Genomic DNA, 21642 nt, shown 5'->3' with positions numbered 1-21642 from the left:
GCATAATCCCTATGTCAGTTGAAGAGATTAAAAACCTTACCTCCTTTAGATGTGTGTCGGGGCTAGCATCTCAGCTTCTTCAGATTCCTACGGAAGCAAAAATTCGTAGAACCATTGTTTATATGCCAAAATCAAAAGATCCAGGACCGGATGGCTTCCCGATTGAGTTCCTCAGAGAAGCATGGGATATAGTCGGTAAGGATACAATTGAAGCAATCCAACAGTTCTTTTCCACTGGACACTTGCCTCGAATTTATAATGCCACAACCATTTATCTTATTCCAAAGACTCCGGGAGCGGATACGATCACTCAGTTTAGGCCTATTTCTTGCTGCTGCACGGTTTATAAAATCATTGCTTGTTTATTAAAGCCAAAGCTCAAACTTTTTATCTCTGATGCAGTTCAGAATAATCAGGTCGGGTTTGTTCAGGGCAGACAGTTGTGTGAAAATGTTCTTCTTGCTTCGGAGGTAGTGAACAATTTTCACAGTAGGGGTTCTACTTCCAGAGGATGCCTCCAGGTAGATCTCGCTAAAGTGTATGACAATCTCAATTGGCAGTTCTTATTGAATGTTCTTACCGCCTTAGATCTTCCGGATCAGTTTATAGCATGGATAAAGGAATGCTTCACTACAACCTCCTTTAGTCTAGCTTTTAATGGTGAACTCATTGGGTTTTCCCCGGGTAAGAAGGGTCTCCTTCAAGGTGATCCAATCTCTTCCCTCATGTTCGTATTGGCCATGGATGTTCTTTCTAAAACGTTGGACAAGGGAGTGCTTAATCAGAAGTTTTTTCCTCATCCGCGGTGCTTAGCTCCTCTGGTAACTCACCTGAGTTTTGTAGATGACATTCTCATATTTTTTATGGAGCTCAGTCCTCCTTGGATGGTATTTTCGGCATTCTCGAGTAGTTTAAACATGAATCAGGGTTGGGAATTAATAGAGATAAGACTGCGTTGTTCTTGGATGGTGATAATGTTCAGCAGCACAAGACAATCGCGGACAATGCTGGTTTAAATCAGGACTTGTTTCCTGTAAAGTATTTGGGTGTCCCTCCATCTTCAAAGAAAATGTCTAAGTAAGATTATCAGCCTCTTTTGGACAAGCTTCTCAAAATGTTTCACACATGGACTGTCAGAAAAATTTCTTTTGCTGGTCGGCTCCAGCTTATTCAATCGGTCATTTACTCCACTATCACATTTTGGGCCTTTATTTTTATCATTCCCAATAGTTTCTTGGAGGACATTGAGAATATTTCTAGTGCCTTTCTCTGGAAGGGTGCTCCAAATAGTACAAGGGGCGCTAAGGTTAGCTGGGAGTCAGTGTGTACTCCCAAGGAGTGTGGTGGTTAGGGCCTAAAGAGATTAGCGCATTGAAACAAATTTCTCGGCTTAAAACTGTTATGGTTGATTTTTGCGGCTGGTGGTTCTCTATGAGTCTCGTGGGTGAGGATGAACTTAATTGGTAATCAATGCTTCTGGGATTTAGAAAGAAGTTTTGGGTAGTTGGATCTGGAAGAGTCTTTGCAAGTTGAGATCTTTGGCAAGCCCCTTCATTAGTGTGTGAGGTGAGCTCCGGTATTACCTTCATTAGACTTCTTTGGGTCCTTTTCTAGATCTTACTGGTGAGTCAGGTCCCCGGATCTCTGGTTTGCCTCGTGATGTTGTGCTTGCTGAGGCGGTAAGAGATGGGCATTGGTGGCTTAATAATAGTCGGAGTCGCAACCCCATCATTCAACTACTAAGGGCGTGTCTCCCCTCTCCATTAGTTGTTAACATGTAGGATGAAGCTGCAGATGATTATTTTCTTTGGAAGATTGGTAATGCTCAAGCAACCAATGTTTTCTCTGCGGCAGCTACCTGGTTGTATCTACATCCTCCCGATGACAGAGTGGAATGGTCTAAGTCGGTTTGGTTTAAGGATCGTATCCCTAAGCACGCTTTTATTACGTGGTTGAACTTGCATCACCGTCTCCATACGAGGGATAGGTTGGTTAGGTGGGACGGTTCCTTCCACTTGTCTTCTCTGTAATTCTCAGGATGAATCTCGGCAACATCTCTTCTTTGATTGTTCTTTTACTGCTGAAGTTGGGTACTACTTAACCGACAAAGGTAATCTCACTCCCCCAAAAAATTTTGAAGCTGGAGTTTGATGGTTGCAGAACTCTCTACGAGGGACAAGAATCTATCTCTGATAATTCGACTTGCTTATCAAGCCTCCGTCTACTCCATCTGGAAAGAACGTAATTCGTGACTTCATACTGCCTCTTTTCGTCCTGCCTCGGCTTTGATTTTAGAAATCAAAAATATTCTTAGATGCCACCTCGGTCCACTGACACTCAAACAGAGGAATGTTCTCCCTGCAAATACTCTCTTGGTTACTTGGTTTGGTGTCTTTCAATAGTTTGTAACGCTTGTTGAGTGTATAGGTGTTACTCATTACTGGAGGCATCTTGTTCTATTCCTTAAGTTCTAATGGAAAAAGGTATTATCTTATTATATAAAGCTTGATGTCAAAATTACTCATTAACAAGATCGTGACACGTGTCAATTGTATCATTCAGATGTTGACACATGTCAATTCTAAATTTATTAAAATTTTAAAAAATAAAAATGTAAAAATTTAAAACCTACCATAAAAAATGTAAAAATTCAAAACCTACCATAAAAGGTTTTATATAAAAGTAAAATAGAGAAAAAACCTAATTTTATTTAAAATATTTTAAAGAAAAAAATCTTTGTAAACTTCCAATGTAAATAAAAACTATTAACAGTTTTAAAAATATTAAAAAAGCAATTATAAGAAAATTATAAAATTTAAACAGCTTTAAATTTTAAAAAGATCATTATAAGGAAATTATATATATATATCATAAAATTCGAAATTATAATATAGTTTATTTATTTTAATTTTAAGTTGCTAATTTTACAAGAAAAATGATTACTTTTTATATAAGATAAAAAAATGATTGTGAAAATATACAATTAATTACTGTTTCTAAAATAATGTAAATACTCACCTTTACATAAAGAAAAATATGGTTGAAGTAAAAAAGTAATAAAAAATATCATCTCATATTTTTTTTATTAATCAAATAATTTATTCAGAATACTGCTATTGTAATATATAAGATAGGAGTATTGTAATATTAATAATTAACGTATGCATTTTTGTAACTATAAAAATGTTAAAGTGAAGAGACATGTAATAAGTTATTTAATGTGTTCATAAAGATAATTTATTGGTAGTAGTAAAGACTAAATAGTATATTTTAACAGTAAAATATATTTATGTGTACAAATACACTTTTAGTGGTAATGTATATAGTAGATTTGTAAATGGATATACATTAGTGTTTTTATAGCAAACAAATAACTATTTTCTATAACTAAACGTTTATCTCTTTACTTTTACACATTGTTTTTACTTATTAAAAGAATTAAATATATATTCTTTGTAAGATTTTATTTTATTTTAATAACTTTGAACTCATCTACAACTATTTTTTTTAACTAAAAGTATATCTATTTGCCTTTTTTTTCTCAACCAAAAAAATAAATTAAAAGAAAATTCCTCGGTTAGTTGTCCAAGCTGGAGGGAAGGGGTCTACAAAAGAAACTTCAGAGATAAGAGAACACGAAGCACGGGCAAGACAATCTGCATTTGTATTTGACACACATGGGGTCAAAGAGATATAGAATAGTGGGAAGGACTCCAGCGAGTTAAACTCATCAAGCAGGTTGGAGAAGGACGGCCAGTCTTCAGGGACTGCACAATAGTGAGTGACTCAGCAAAATCGGTCTCAAAAGGTTGACAAGCCACCCCTGCAGCACGCATCCGCTCCATGACCGACAACAACGCTTCTAACTCCGAATGTAGGGGGGAGGGGCTCCATCTTAGACACTTGCCTCCCAACAACAAGGTTCGCTCCTCACTAACACAACACCACCAGCCCAATCCTGAATGCACATTGGTTGCTTTCCAAGAACCATCAATCTGACAACCAGGTGAAGAAACCTGGACATCCAAAGACGGAGATGGAACTGGCATGATCCGCCGTGAAAGAGAGTGCCTCTTCCCAGGCTAATTTATCGTCCAAAGTCTGAGCAGTTATGTCATTCGCCTCGATCTCTAAACCTTGAAAAAAGTTTTTATTTATGGTCTTCCAGATTACCCCTAAAATCTATGGTAATTGAAGAAGTTGATCAGGATCACCCTGTTGAGAAGCACCCTTCCAGAAAACAAAATCCAAATTCAAGTACATCGACTCATATGGAAAACTCTCTGACGAGACCAGAGTCAGAGATAAATCTCAAACTTCACACGAGCGAGAGCATGCAAAGAAAACATGATTAATAGTCTCAACGCAGAGTCGCACTATTTACACCAAATATTATATTGGACAACTCTGTGTATCAATTTATTTTTATAGATAGTTTTTACTTACTAAAAATATTTATTTTATATTTTTTGTTAAATTTAATTTATTTTAAAAACTCTAAACCCGCATATCGGGCGGGTCCTAATCTAGTCTTATTATATAAAGCTTGATGTCAAAATTACTTATAAATAATATCGTGACACATGTCAAATATAGTGATTAGATGTTGACACATGTCAAAAAATTTCTTTGTTTTTATAAACATTGTAGGACAGCTAATTATATTTACAGAATTTTACATGTTTATATTTTAAAATATTTATTTTTTTAATCAAAAAGGAAAACTAACAAAATCAATATATTTTCCATTGTATGCTAATTATATTATACGTGTGTATTTAGCATATATATATTAATCTATTATGACATATAGAAGAATAATATTAAGCATGTATATTAATCAATGAATAATGAATAACAAAGTTAAAAAGAATAACATAAGTTATTTAATATATATTTTTTATAAACATTGTAGGACAGCTAATTATATTTACAGAATTTTACATGTTTATATTCTAAAATATTTTTTTTTAATCAAAAAGGAAAACTAACAAAATCAATATATTTTCCATTGTATGCTAATTATATTATACGTGTGTAATTAGCATATATATTAATCTATTATGACATATAGAAGAATAATATTAAGCATGTAAATTAATCAATAAATAATGAATAACAAAATTAAAAAGAATAACATAAGTTTTTTAACATAATTTTAGTCGGATATAAATTGTATTTATTGTTGTACTATAAATTTTTATTGTAAGTAAGTACACAAAACCTTAAAATAATAATGAACTTAAAGAAAAAATTTCAATACATGATGTGTATTAGTATAGTTTTACATGTTTTATTTTAAAGATTTTAATGCATGTAGTAATATAAGAAACCTGAAAATAAAATAGAAAAAATGTGTTTGTAGGAATGAATTTCTGGTTAATTGATGAAAATTGACAAAAGTATTATTTGTGAAATTATGACATATAGAAGAATAATATTTTGGATATTTTTGGATTTCCCAAAATTTTGTAGATGTTAAATGATTTTTTACTGATTATTTTTATTGTTAAATTTAAATACTAACCAATATACATATTATCTAATATGATGCTCATTTTTTTATTAAAATTTTAACTCTAATCCATGAAGAAGTAAATTATGGTTATATGACGAAATAGATAGTTAAATGTGATAACTAAACTGAATGTCTAACAATGAAAGTTATTTTAGATTAAAAAACTTTAAAATATTAATATATATGTATCATATTTAAAAAATTAATTTAAGTATAGTAATTGTTTTATATGTTTGATTTTATAATTTTAACACATGTATTTTTGTAATGCATATGGTAAAACATTAGATAATTTGAAATAAATTATAATTTATAGGAATGAATATTCAGTTAGAATGTCTCATATCTTTATATATGTTTTTATTTTATAAAATTTCACTAATTTAGAATTGATTATGACATGAGGTAAAATTAGTACTTATGAGATAACAACATAACAAATATATCTTAAATAATGTTGATTTCAGTTTTTTTTTGCGAATTATATTTTGTTAATTTTTATTTGTATTTTTAATTCTTACAAAGATATAGATTTGAAAATATAAAATATTTAGTTCTGTACATTAAAATGAAATGTGTAATTAAACTTAAAATATGGCTTTAAATGATGATATAGTTATTTAAATGGTAATCCATGTCTTATAAGAGTTTTTGGGTAAAAAAACAAAGATTACTAAACAATAAATATTATGATATTTATAAAACTTCAACAAACAGGAAAATATACTGCATAGTTTAAATAGTCATAAATTTTTATATTAATAAAAATTTTACATAGAAATTTGAGAAAATATTATAAAATAGAGTAAAAAAGCCTTAAAATTCTTTTATATAGTGGAACTGAGAGAGTACTAAAAATAAAATATGAGAGGGTTATATTCAATATTAAAATGTTACAAGATAAAATCTAAAAACATGTACTACTTAATTATTCTCAATATTTTTTTTTTAAATTTTTCCCCGCATAATAACGCGGGCCTTATCTAGTATTATATAAAAAAGAATCAAAAATAAAATATATACAAGCGTTGACATAGTCATAGGCTTGCAACCACAACTGCTAAAATTAAATTTTTTATGCATTAACTCATAGTTTAAATGATCATAAATAGTAAATAAATATATGTTTTGTCTAGAATATTGAAATAAAAATCAAATCATATGACTATCGCATCATATCTATTTAGGACATTTTCAAAAATATCCATTTTCTTATGCTATTTTTTAAACATGAAATTCCATTTTCAAAAATAATATTTTTCTATGTATAAAATGACTAAATTATAAGTTTTAAATTTCTAAAATTAAAACCCATCCCCTCAAAACTATACACAAAATGTAAAATAGAGAACCTAAACATAAAAAATAATCTAAAAATTAGTTTAACATATTGTTATTTTTGTAAAGAAGGACAAAAATGAAAATGTTCAAAAAAATGATTATTTTTAAAAAGGGTATCTCAAAAAAGACATTTCTAACAAATTCTCTATCTATTTTCTGTTTCCATCATTTGTTCTTAGCTTATTCTAATAACTTTATAATTTAATTCCACATCATTTTTGTTTGCAAAAAAAAATATCTTTATTTTTATTTTTGTCAACCATTGAGCCACAACAGGCCGACCCATTAGCCAAATCCCTACATTTGCAGAGAGCGGGACTGATCCTTGGTGTGATGGTACCATGTGCATTAAATACTTACCATTGACCACTGCACTAAGGTCACTTCACAAAATATCTTCATTTTCCACAATTAAGTGGCCTATTTTAAATAATAGTTATGTATAACAAGAAAAAAAAATATTTTTTATAAAGATTGTGCAATATACAATTTTCTGTTAAATGCCATTAAAAATGAAAAAAAAAAAACAAGTATTTACCATTTGAGTTTGGAAATAATAAATTATGAAAATACAAGTATAAGTCAAATCGACCGATGCTCCTAAGTCAAATCGCACCGTCCTCGCATTGCATCGACCGACGCACAAAGTGCATCGATCGACGCACATGCCGAACATCATCTTCCCCGAAGCTCCTCGTCAGATCTCCGTCCCTAAACCACCGAAACACAATCCAATGCCACAACTAAACTTCCCAAAGCCTCTTGCGACTTAACAACATTCTAACAAGCCAAATAACACATAAAACAAACAAATTAGAGAAATCTCAAGCTTAAATAAACTATGCTCATGCATTCACCTTTGCCAAAGAAGATTCTAACCCTAAAACGATATATCTACGCTCCTAGCATGTTCCTATAATATTCCTAGCTTCAGATCTCCCAAAAACAGCCACCAAACTCCCAAAATCTCACCAAAAACCTCAAAAACAGTTAAGAACTTCTTTTCTCTATTTCTTTTCTCTCAAAAGCGGTCAAAACCACTAATGGTAATACAAACTCGACTTAAGGGTTTTCCTAACCCCAAAACATAACGTTTAACTTACATTGCTTCCCGACAAACCGGCCTTGCATCGATCGACACATTTCTAGTATCGATCGATGCACATCCCAAACTAGGATTCCAATCCGCGGATGTTACAATTCCATATTGCAATACAATTTAATTGTATATTACATTACAATAATATCAGCTTTTAATTATATGCACCCCAGCCTAATGAATAAAAGATGTATAATTTCAAATCAAAAAAAATATATGCATTATATCAGATCTGTATCTTACTTAGCATAAAATAATTAAACATTAATAAAAATAATATTAAGAAAAATCTGTTATCATCCTATATTTAGAAAACAAACATTATTTTAATAATCTTTGTTTTATAGATTGTAATCTTATACGTAATAATTTTATTACATATCAAACTAATTTTAAATAAAGTATACTTAAATTTTTGACAACTAGTAAAAATGTTATTTAAATTCGTTACTTTATTATATTTGATGTTGTAAACGCATAAAATGCTTAAAAATCGTGTAGACGACGATTAAACGTTGTAAGCAATGGATCACCGGCACCGCCCACTGTAGCCTAACACTTTTTCGAACTTTGATTTTTTTCATTATGTGAACTGAGTAACTAAAAAACTTTTCTCTCCAAGGAGTTTGTAGAACCTGACTGATATTTGTGTTTACGAAGTTTAGAGGTTAAAATATTAACGTTTTCATGGTTCTTTATGCGCATTTCGTAAAAGTTTGGGAATATTTTAGAAAATTAATATATAAAGAGTTTTTTTGCACAAATAAAAAAACCTTCAAGAGGTTACAGCTTTTATTCCCTTTAAGGGCTTAAACTATTACAAAATTATAATTTAAACCCCCCAAATGTCCTCTCTTTTCAATCGGACAAAGGACGTGTGCGCGCGCAATTATATCCATTTGCAACTCCCCAGAAAAAAGAGAAAAAAAACTCGTCGGAATTTTACAGAGAATCACGTTCACCGGAAAGGTTGATAGATACCACCGTCGTCTGAATTGGCCGTTCAATTCCTCTTCCTTTTCTCTCTGGGGATTAAAACTAATTAATGCTCGTTGCAGCTCAAAAATGTTATTGAATCTTCGTCTAGATGGAAGTAGCTTACATGTTCTCTGTTCTACAAAAACCTTACCCATCTCTCCTCTCGATAAATTCCCATCCGCCAAGAAAGTGAAGCAGAATTACGTACCAGGAACCCACGAGAGTGACAAAGGACCACAGAGAACCACCAGAAATGGCGACCGAGGTGGTTGTGGTACTGTTTCCCATGAAATTATCTCCGGAAGAAACATACTTTTCGTAAACCCAGGTACCGGTCGCGTCGGGAAATCTAAAATTAGTGATGGGTTTGTTGAGAAGAGAGGTAAAGACGGCGGATTTAATGGGAATGGTATGGTTGGTAAAGTGCACACCAAGTGTTCGACGAAACGTCTGAGTTACGGAGGATGTATTCCTGCAATTCTTGAGGCTTTGGATTGTATTGAGGATGTTGAAGATGCGTTGAGTCCGTGGGCAGAGAGGCTTAGTAACAAGGAGAGAACGATTATATTAAAGGAGCAGATACGGTGGGAGAGAGCTGTGGAGATTTTTGAATGGTTTAAGAGCAAAGGTTGTTATGAGTTGAATGTGATTCATTATAATATAATGCTTCGGATTCTTGGAAAAGCTTGTAAATGGAGGTATGTGCAGAGTTTATGGGATGAAATGATTAGGAAAGGTATCAAGCCGATTAATTCAACGTATGGGACTCTCATTGATGTTTATAGCAAAGGCGGGCTTAAAGTACATGCGCTTTGTTGGCTAGGGAAGATGAGCAAGATTGGGATGCAGCCTGATGAGGTTACAACTGGGATTGTTCTTCAGATGTATAAAAAGGCAAGAGAGTTTCAGAATGCAGAGGAGTTTTTCAAGAAATGGTCGTGTGACATGTTGAGCGTGAAAGGCAACAATGTGGATTCACATGTTTGCTTGAGCTCTTATACTTACAACACGATGATTGATACGTATGGTAAGTCCGGTCAGATAAAAGAGGCTTCAGAGACGTTCAAGAGGATGCTGGAAGAAGGGATTGTTCCAACTACAGTGACTTTTAATACCATGATTCATATTTATGGCAATCACGGTCAGCTTGGAGAAGTCACTTCCTTGATGAAAACAATGAAGCTTCATTGCTCACCTGATACAAGAACATATAACATTCTGATTTCACTTCACACGAAGAACAACGATATAGAAAGGGCAGGGACATACTTCAAGGAAATGAAAGACGCTGGACTTAAACCGGATCCTGTAAGTTACCGAACCCTCCTCTATGCATTCTCGATTAGACATATGGTTGAGGAAGCTGAAGGGCTTATAGCTGAGATGGATGATAGTAATGTTGAGATTGATGAGTATACACAATCTGCTCTCACTAGAATGTATATAGAAGCAGAGATGGTTGAGAAATCATGGTCATGGTTCAAAAGGTTTCATGTTGCGGGTAAAATGAGTTCTGAAGGCTATTCAGCCAACATTGATGCCTATGGTGAGCGTGGATATTTATCAGAAGCTGAGAGAGTATTTATCTGCTGCCAAGAAGTGAATAAGAGAACAGTTCTTGAGTACAACGTAATGATCAAAGCGTATGGAATTAGTAAAAGCTGTGAAAAGGCGTGTGAGTTATTTGAGAGCATGATGAGTTATGGGGTCACACCAGATAAGTGTACATATAATACTCTCGTTCAGATCCTTGCGAGCGCCGACATGCCTCATAAAGCCAGATGCTACCTGGAGAAAATGAGAGAGACAGGATATGTGAGTGATTGCATACCATACTGCGCTGTGATATCTAGCTTTGTGAAACTGGGTCAGCTCAATATGGCAGAGGAAGTGTATAAAGAGATGGTTGAGTACAATATCGAACCCGATGTTGTTGTATATGGAGTCTTGATCAATGCTTTTGCGGATACTGGAAACGTTCAGCAAGCTTTGAGCTATGTAGAAGCGATGAAAGAAGCTGGAATCCCGGGAAACTCCGTTATATTCAACTCTCTGATCAAGCTCTACACTAAAGTCGGGTACTTAGATGAAGCTGAAGCAATATACAGAGAGCTTCTTCAAACGTGTGACAAGACGCAATATCCGGATGTATATACATCAAACTGTATGATCAACCTGTACAGCGAAAGATCGATGGTGAGAAAAGCTGAGGCGATATTCGAAAGCATGAAACAGAGAAGAGAAGCAAACGAGTTTACATTTGCGATGATGTTATGTATGTATAAGAAGAATGGTAGGTTTGAAGAAGCGACTCAGATAGCAAAACAGATGAGAGAGATGAAGATTCTTACTGATCCGTTGAGTTATAACAGTGTTCTCGGTTTATACGCTTTAGATGGAAGATTCAAAGAAGCTGTTGAGACTTTCAAAGAGATGGTTTCATCTGGAACTCAACCTGATGACTCAACGTTCAAATCACTTGGAACCATTCTGATAAAACTGGGGATGTCAAAGAAAGCTGTTCGTAAGATCGAAGAAATTAGGAAAAAAGAGATCAAGCGAGGATTAGAGCTATGGATCTCAACTCTCTCATCTCTTGTTAGGATTGAAGATTGCGACGACGACCTTTAGTGTTGACTAGTTTTGGTAGACTTTTAGCTGTATCTCTATTGTATATAAAAACCTTTATAAAGACTATGAAGCAGGAGATTTGATTTCTTCATGAGGTTATACAAAATTGAACAGAAAAACCCAAAAAAAGAAGAGAAAGCAAAACAAAAGCCTAAGTTCACACAAGTCACAATCTATACATGAAAAAAAAAATAGAATTATATTTTATGTTTCTGAAAAACTTTGAAAACAGAGGTTCTTCATCTGTTTTGTTAAGGATTTGTAAATGAGAAACATAGGCAACTAACATGGAGCACATATATTACACAAAATGGTGAGAGAACATTACAGCAACATTGACAATGTTTATAAGAAAACCATGAATTGACAAAGGTTTAGCAATATTTGGGATTTCTTGACTATTGTTGTGAAGCAAGAAATAAGTAAATTTTGGTGGAGAGATGTATGGGTGGCCATTTATGTTTTTTGACTACTCTCATTTTTTGTTTTCTCTGACTTACACAAATGAGAATATGGAAACTTAAAAACAGAATAAGCCCAATAAAACCAACAACTACATGTTTCCTCTTCTTTACAAGCAAAGAGTTTAAAAGAGTTACTGACGAAAGAAGATGATCATTAGAGTAGAGTATTAAGAGAAGACACTAATTAGGCTGGGGACGAGGGAGACGTTGCATCCAACGAGGGAGAACATACTGGGAAAAGAGGAGATGGTTAGGACCATAAACTGGTATTGCTGTGATATTGTGCATCTGCATATACTCACTGCACCCGTTAAAACTCAAGATGCAACCATCCATACACTTGTTGCTATTGTCTGCAGTTTCCTCGCGAAGACTAAACGCATGTGTCCTCAAGTTAAACAAGATCAGCATATTTTTGCTCCTGCTCCACAAGTAGATGATCTCAGAGTTCAAAGGATGCATCACCATCGGAAAATAATCGATACCTAACTCCAAGCTGACTTCCCAAAAGAGCTGCCACTGATCCTTAGAACCATTAATGCTACTAATGTACGTGACCAGCCTCCAAACTCGTAATGTTTGGTTTCCATTCTCACTGAACTCGTTGAAATACACAATAGACGCTTCCGAGGTCGTGATGGTTCTCCTTAAACGTGATAACTCCTGAACTTCTCCAGTATCTGGGAAATCTACGATACTACACAATCTATCATCATCATGACCACAATAGAAATCGTTGGCTATAAAAGAACTGATCGTGTCGTGAATCCAGTGAAGAAACCCATTCAAAGCAATTTACTTGTGCGTACCATACCAGACTACAGAATCAATACACGTCACGTTTCGAGTTTCCCACGTTCCTGTATCAGATGAGTAAATCATAAAATCGACTTTAGCAGCAGAGGGAGTGATCATCAACCACACAACTTTGTAACTCAAAACGATACCACTCTCCATCTTCGTAACCAATCCACTGTCGTTGTAACGCGCGTAGGTCCGTAATCTCTCAAGATCTTGCGAAGAGAGGAAAGGAGGGAGAGGGATTCGAAACCATTCTTGAAAGTTGAAACAGAGGGTTTCCAACGTAATACATAGGAGATCCATCGGTAGCTTCTACGTAAAGCAAGACCAATCCATCGGTGCAACCCAAGACTAATAGCTTCTTGATTGCTCTCTCGACGAAGAAACTCATTAAAGATCCTGGAGAACGAGTAAGTCCCCATGTTGTGCATCCATGGTGACCAATGATTTCAAGTGTCAGCTTGTGAGGTTGCATCTGAATGATTGACCACGAGATTGAAGAAGATGAGTTGCGAGAGATGAAGTGATCTCTGAAGACGTCTGAATCGATTAGAAGTTTCCATGTTCTGCTCGTTGATCTGAATCTTGCGATGCTCTTCAATGGTAGTCGCGCCAAGACTTCCATTACCATTTCTTCAATATCCATTTTTTGGGTTTAGGTTCTTGTTTTCTTCTTCTTCTCCTTCGGTTGAGTTCTATATATATAATCGATTTCTCAAGAAAACACAGAACCAATGAAATCAAATTTCGAATATTGGAATTACCAAATTATTAGTTTATTGTTTTAGACACCCAAACAATAAAATCCATCAAAAATTAATATATAACCACTGTTGTTCGACATAAATCTTAAAGTACTATGCCAATATATTGAATTAGCTTCGTCTTTCAAAAAAAAAGATTAGCTTAGTTTTTTAAAAATATATTACTTACTATTAATGGTGTCTATTTACAGTTTCGTGTTCAACCATAGATCAACTAAAACATTAAAAAATTGTAATTCTCTTTTTTTTTTTATGTATAGATATAGAATATATGCATATATTTGCCTATTTTTTTTCATAGCTTAAAATAAGATCCATGGCAGCATTAAACCTTGAAATATGTAATTATTTGTTTGAATATCTTATATAATATGACAAGGTTTTCTCCTAACTTTGCATAACACGACGACATTTGGCAGCATATATTTTCGATACCTGTCTTCACTTCTTAATTATTAAATTTTTTTGTTTATTTTTTTCTTTCAAAATTACATATATTATTTTTCATATTCACTAAATTTAAATGATATTTCTATACTAAAAAATATATTGACATTTAAATATGCAATGTCCTTTTAGTAATTATATATAGATATCATTTATCAATAATTTATATAATTATCATAACATTATAATTTCGCAGACTACAAAAAAAAATATCATTATAATTTCGTATAGGTATCATTTATCAATATTTTATATAATTACCATAACATTATAATTTTACAAATAAGAATGAATTAAATTAATATTATACTTTTAGACAAAATAAATTTCCAATAATTAAATATTAATATCATAATGTTTAAACAATATAATATGATGGTTATTAAATTCTTTACTAATTTCAAGCTATAAAAATATTAGTATAATATAATAATAATTATTTGTTGACAAAAAAAAAATCATAATCTTTGTTTCATTGTTTTTGTGCCAATATATCAAATCAATTTATTCTAAAAGAATTTAAAGATATAAAACAATATCATATTTTGTTTTTCTTTAATAGTAATCATTAACACAATGTTGACAAAAAAAAATCATTAACACAATTTATTGCATATTAATTCTTTAAAATGTAACTCCCATGATGTTGAAAAAATTAAAAAAAAAAATCTTTCATCATATGAATACACTTTAATGTATTAACTGCAATACAATTTGTGTTTTACAAAGAAAAAGAAGAAAAAAACACAAACAAAAACTATGTTATATTTATTCTTTGAAATGTAACCATAACTCCCATGATGTTTAACCCAAAAAAAAACTGAAAACCTCTCATACTACTACAAATTTATCTATAAATAGCTAGACAAAGTCTTCATCAAACATTGTTTGACAAAAAAAAAAAGTCTTCATCAAACATCATATTCTACCTCTCACATAATTTTTTTAATTTTTTGTAATATTTAACTTTTTTCTTTATGTGATATTTGTAGGTTCTGATATAAATAAGTTTAGTCGACATTTTGGAGCATATATAGAAGTGAACATGTAAATGTGGTTATTCATTAGAAAGATTTAGATGAAAAATGTATTAGGCACATAACACGTTCTCACTTGTAAAATGTTGGTAAATGTTGTTTCAAATACCTATTTTGTATATCAATATTGTAATTTGTTTTTCTTTTGATCCATTTGATAAATTTTTAATATAAAAATTTTAGTTTTAGATCAAAATTCATAAACCTTAATAGATTTTATATCTTAGTCATAACATTTATAATACTTATTACCCATGCTATATTTTATACAAGTGTGTTAATTTGTATGTAATACCCATGAAAATGAGTTTAAACAAATATTAACTGTTTCGAATACTATTAATTTAAATTTTTTCTTTAACGTTACAACTGTGTTTGAATGTATTTATTAACTTTCTTTCCGATAACCATTTACATGGTCCTTTATTTTATTTATAGGTTATGACTTTTGATGAGAAAGGTTTTAGTTTCAGGTTTAGGGTCGAAGAAGATTTGGACGTCTAAGTGATATATATCTCATGATATGGGTTTCCAAAGCCATGTGATTTTTCCAAATTTAGTTTTTATTTTCTTACAGAATTTAGTCTTAATTATTTTCTTAAAATATAATTAACATCTAATTTCTTTTCACAATATTATGGTTTGCGTTATACCATGTATGCACTTATTTTCTCTTCTCATATGTTCCATTATTTTTCCTAGCCATGATCGATTTTTGATGATGTGATGATAGTTCTTACCCGCAAGCAGAGCAAGCAATGAGATTTGATCATGTGTGCAAGTCGTAAGATCCAAATATCATCCTAAGCTAATCCCAATTGCATTATAGAAAGAGAGACAATATCTTGGGGAAGTAGCAAAATTTTAGTTATCTCTTCTTCCATCCATCACATGATTTTAGAAATAAAAACATAGAAAAAAATGATTATCTGGTGAACAATTATTTAATGTTCTCTTAGGTTATGTAGTTAACACTAAAAAAGTAATTCGATAATACGATGGTATGTTTTTACTCTTTTTCGATGGTCATTTTGATTATAATACAAATATATATATATATATTATTTGTGAACAGAAAAGTAACACAAAAAAACAATTTTTATTTGATATAATAATATATCAGTATGTATTAATAACATTTTTTACTCAATTCTAAACTAAAATTCAGTTTGCATTTAGTATGTTCAATAGATATAAAGTATGTGATAAAAATATAGAAATATCTAACAGGAACTTTCTTTTCCAAATGCAATTAATCAAGAAACACAAAGATTTCTACTTCTAGAACACAAATGCATTTGAAGTGATTTGTATAATTCATTAAGATTAAAATATTTTATTGTTAAAACATTCAAATTATAATAATAAAACTTTTAAGCATGTGTGAAGCATGCTGTTAATATATAAATATCACAATTATTTATGTTACCTTTAGTTATCTAATTAATGAAATTAATTACACAGAGAATGAAGAAAGAGCATGAGTTTTGGCTTAAGAAGAGGTTATTCGAGAAATTCAAGCTATTGTATCGCCCTTCTTGGAGGTGTCTGGTTTCAGATGATATTGTTGTTTTATAGATTATGTTAAATGCGGACAAACTAACACATAATGTTCATGTTCAGCCGTATTTTATTTTATACGTAATCAATATTCTTTATACGTAAAAAATGTGTGTACGTTTTTGTGCATCAAAACATGAAGAGCTCTATATATTATGGGATATAGACTAAGTATTTTAAAGTAACCTTTTGTCTTAGCAAAAAACGGTTTAATGCTTAACTAATCAATAATCATTCATTTTAAGTGACTGAGAATACTTATTTTTTAAAAAAACAAATAACAAACATAAAATAATTTATGCAAACACAAAATATAAAATTTTAGATATTTTATTAAATCTATAATATGTTAAAATTATTATAAAGTTATCTCGCGCATCGCACGAATCTACTTCTAATATATATATATATATATATATATATAGCTTAACATAAGATTCGTAGCAGCAGAAAGCCTTTTTGTTTGAAATATGTCATTGTTTGTTTCAACATCTATATAATAATAATTCCCAGATTGGCATAAGTTTCATTGTAACACTCTGGTTAAATACATCTCAATTGATGCATTATCGGATACGGTTGTAACAAGCTTGTTAAATTCATCTCAATTCATATGGGTTTAAAGCAACATACAGTATTAGAGTATTTTATCTATATAATAATAAAATTCATCTATATAATAATAATTCCCAGATTGGCATAAGTTTCATTGTAACACTCTGGTTAAATACATCTCAATTGATGCATTATCGGATACGGTTGTAACAAGCTTGTTAAATTCATCTCAATTCATATGGGTTTAAAGCAACATACAGTATTAGAGTATTTTATCTATATAATAATAAAATTCATCTATATAATAATAATTCCCAGATTGGCATAAGTTTCATTGTAACACTCTGGTTAAATTCATCTCAATTGATGCATTATCGGATACGGTTGTAACAAACTTGTTAAATTCATCTCAATTCATATATTTTTGGGTTTAAAGCAACATACAGTATTAGAGTATTTTTGGGTTGAAACTCGGCAACAGGCAACTTTTTTGTTTGAAATATGTAATTATTTGTTTCATATATATATATATATATGCATTGTTTGACAAGTGATATTTGCATTTTTTATTATGACAATTGACAAGTGATAAAGCAACATATTGGAGTATTTGTGATATTTGCTAAAGATAGTGGAATATTTGCATTTTTTACTCTTGAAAATTTAATCTTGCATGTAAATGATTTCTTTTTTCCCCAAATCTTCTTCACTAGGCGGATGAATTTTTGGATTTATTTACTCTGTTTTAAAAAAGATTTGAGAAACTGTACGTATTCTTCAAAATGATCATTATTTGTTTATTCAAAAAAAAAAGAATTGTGAANAAAAAAAAAAAAAAAAAAAATGGAGAAACAGAGTCTCTATTTTATTCCTCCTATATCATGTTACAGATGATGTAAATATTTCTTTTGAACCAACTAAAACAAAGTTTTTTTTAACTAAAATTATATATAAATAGATTGCTATGAGATATAAATATTAAATAAGATTTTCAAGACACTTTGTTAAAGATTTATAACAAAGATACATACAAACATGGATCATATTACACAAAATGGTGAGAACATTACAGCTTATAACATTGACATTTGTTTAAAAGAAAACCACGAAACGAACAAATTACAAGAGAATAAACACCTAACGAACTACAAACCGGAGTACAAACATGACGAAAACTGTGAGAGAGATAGGTTTAACGAGCTATAAACCACTCGTGTTTGTATGAAGTGAAGATATGTCCAATCACTAATCCACAAAACACACCAGGTCCAACTGCTATCATGGCTGCTATCCAATTAAGCACTGGTTCTTCTGGTTCAGACGAGGATTCATCATCGGGTTGATGGCTTTCTCCACAAATATTCTCGAGGCCATATAGTCCCGAATTACCCACAAATGAAGAACAATTTTGACTTCCAAACTGTGTACTCCGTGGCAACAGTCCTTCAAGATGATTGTAGGAGAAGTTGATAATGGACAGAAACGAGAGCTTCCCGAGACCTTGAGGAATTTCACCTGACAAGTTATTCCGCGATAGGTCCAATGTCTCGAGCTTTGTAATATTTTCCAAGGTTGGTGGGATGTTGCCTGTGAATCCATTGCCGGACAAGTTGAGAAGACGTAATTCGCTTAATAGACCAATGCTTCTAGGGATATATCCGTAAAATTGGTTACCAGAAAAATCAATGACTCTCAAGGCTTTAAAGATCCGAACAAAATCTGTGTCTACTCCTTTGTACACCAAATCAATGGAATCATACATGGTGGAAGCGTTATAGCTCATGTAGTTCATCTCTGGTATGTCTTCATTACTCTCAAACACCTTAGACATTTCAGTCCAATTGGCAAAATAATCTTGTGGTAACGATCCAACGAAGTTGTTATCGGATATGTCAATGATCCTCATACTTGGAAACCCTAAATAGGCAGAGGAGTTATAGACAGGACCATAGAAGGCATTTGATCGAAGTACAAGAACCGTTAAGTTTTGTAGAGAGCCCAACCAAAATGGAAACGTGTCCTTGATCTTGTTTTCTTGCACATTAAGAAACTCCATCCACTCGCAATGGATCAAAGATTTTGGAAGTTTTCCCACCAAATTGTTGTAGCTGACATCAAGTGACATCAAGCTATCCAACTCTGGCAGAAATCCACTTAGACTGTTGTTTCTCAGATTTAACCCAATGAGATGAGAATTCTTCAAACATTGAGGAATCGAGCCAGTGAAATGGTTGTTGGACAAATCTAATAAATACAAATCTGTGAAGTTGCAAATCCATTGGGGAATTAGTCCTTGGAGTGAATTTGAACCAAAATCCAACTCTTCCATTGATGCACCATTGATAACTTCCACTGGATTCTCGAAGCTAGTGAACGAATTATGAGAAAGCTTTATTGACGAAAAAGCCAGAAACCTCCAAAAAAACTGAGGTACTTGACCTTCCAATTTATTGTGGGAAAGATCAATCAAAGTGAGGTGGTTGACTAATTTTGACATAGATCTAGGGACTCCTCCTCCGAAATTGTTATGGCTGAGATCTAGAGAGTAGAGATTGCCTAACTTTGATATAGATTTAGGGACTTGCCCTCCTAAATTGTTGTGGCTAAGTTCTAAAGAAAAGAGATTGCCTAATTTTGATATAGATCTAGGGATTTCTCCTCGGAAATTGTTGTGGCTAAGAACTAGACCTTCAAGATTGACTAGTTTCGATATAGATTCTGGGATTAGTCCATCAAAATTGTTGCCGCCGACATGTAACTCTCTAAGCATAGTCGAGGACGACGTATTCTCAAAATCAATTGATCCCTCGAATTGGTTTCCGCTTAAATCAATCTTGTCTAAGAAAGGTTGCATGAGCAAGGATGTTGGAAACGGTCCGGAAAAGGAGTTTCCATATCCCGAAAATATAAACAGGTGGTTGTGGCGGCGGTCATAAGAGGGAAACGAGGATTTGAAGTGATTGAGGGAGATGTCTATTTCGGACAAGCTGGTTAAATTGGCTAATACGCTAATCCCACCAGTGAATTGATTTTCACGGAGGTTTAATTCATAAAGCTCCGTAAAGTTGCCAAATGAAGTAAGAATATTACCTCTAAGATAATTTTTTCCAAGATTAATGTAATCTAGTTGGTTTAGGTTACCGATTGAAGTCGGAACTTCACCTACTAATTTATTGCTAAAAAGATCAAGATATGTGAGATGAGAAAGATTTCCAATCGTAATAGGAACTTCACCTACTAATTGGTTACGGGAAAGAGAAAGATGTGTGAGATGAGAAAGATTTCCAATCAAAGAAGGAATCTCTCCTTGGAGATTGCAATCTGAAAGATCTAGAGAACGGAGATGTTGGAGTTTAAAAAGACCACTGCTAGTTTTCAAAGAGGTGTTGCCAATATAGGAAACAAGTTTAAGTGATATCACCTCTCCCAAAATAGCATCACACGTGACACCCTCCCAAAAACAACAGTCAATGCTCTTGTTCCATGAAGTTGTTGTTACATGATAGCTGAAGTCAGAATAGATCGGGAACTCCTTTTGAAGCTTCAAAAGAGCATCTCTTTGGTCGCGGCGGCACAGGGACCGTGTGGGAGAAGCAACGGTGTTTTGTAAGGGAGGAAGGCAAAAGAGGAAACAGATGGTAATAATAATACCAAAGCAATAAGACTGGCTTTGAATCATGATAATATTTTTGTTTGGTAAATTGGTATGTGATAGACAGCTTACGCACTTCTCTTTATAATAGAACAATCTCTGCTAAGGGCTTGACTTGGCAAGTCTTCCTTGGAATTAAAGCAGGAAGATTATGAATAGTTTGTTTTTTTTGGACACCAACCAAATCTTTAGAAATAGAAACGCGTTGGTAATAATACTTATAAACCTAAGTCAAATTGAGCAGTAGACAAAAGGAGAGACAAAAACACATATATATATATATATATATATGTCCCACTAATACCGTGAGAAACGGGTTTGGAATTAATCGGGTCATGTGGTTGAGACGGTGTTGGACATGGGCTGCACTCCAATATGCCACTTGGCCCAACAAGATAAGTTCTGTGATTTTAGCCCGACGAAATCAGATGAAAGACGTTAATAATCCGTAAAGGGCAATCTCGGGAATTTACGGTGGGAACCCTAGAAAACCCTCGGTCTACAGTCCACTATATAAAGAAACAGTACTCATTGGAGAAGGGGGATCAGACCCTCGAACAATACACAGAGAGCAATACTTTGCGTCTAAACATTGTTGTTATTTTCTGTACAATTTCCTGTTAGCTTCCGAGCTCGTCGTGACTCACTTGTCAGTTCTCCTGTGAACTGACGAGCACGATCTTGGCTCGTTTTAGTGACGACCTCGCATCCTTATCGTTAATAAAGAACAAACTTCACTCTTTCCCCTAAAATCGATATTTATTTAGTGTTGTGCAATCCCCAGTACAAACAATT

At 32.7% G+C, this 21642-nt stretch overlaps 2 protein-coding genes and 1 pseudogene across 2 annotated transcripts; 1 reads left to right on the top strand and 2 right to left on the bottom strand.

Moving 5' to 3' along the window:
• Positions 8668-11653, top strand: LOC104746777 (pentatricopeptide repeat-containing protein At3g23020). The gene has a single exon (XM_010468297.2). The coding sequence runs from the start codon at positions 9024-9026 to the stop codon at positions 11565-11567; it is 2544 nt and encodes an 847-aa protein (XP_010466599.1). The 5' UTR covers positions 8668-9023; the 3' UTR covers positions 11568-11653.
• LOC104748457 lies at positions 12197-13478 on the bottom strand (annotated as a pseudogene).
• LOC104746776 (receptor-like protein 12) lies at positions 18236-21005 on the bottom strand. The gene has a single exon (XM_010468296.2). The coding sequence runs from the start codon at positions 20872-20874 to the stop codon at positions 18388-18390; it is 2487 nt and encodes an 828-aa protein (XP_010466598.1). The 5' UTR covers positions 20875-21005; the 3' UTR covers positions 18236-18387.

Source organism: Camelina sativa, chromosome 15, assembly GCF_000633955.1.
Source record: "Camelina sativa cultivar DH55 chromosome 15, Cs, whole genome shotgun sequence".
Lineage (NCBI taxonomy): Eukaryota > Viridiplantae > Streptophyta > Magnoliopsida > Brassicales > Brassicaceae > Camelina > Camelina sativa.
The sequence above is the reverse complement of the archived record's forward strand: the minus strand, read 5'-3'. Positions and strand labels throughout refer to the sequence as shown.

Excerpts from the sequence above, each read along its gene's own strand:
- LOC104746777 (XM_010468297.2), top strand. The coding sequence starts at position 9,024 with ATGTTATTGAATCTTCGTCTAGATGGAAGTAGCTTACATGTTCTCTGT.
- LOC104746776 (XM_010468296.2), bottom strand. The coding sequence starts at position 20,874 with ATGATTCAAAGCCAGTCTTATTGCTTTGGTATTATTATTACCATCTGT.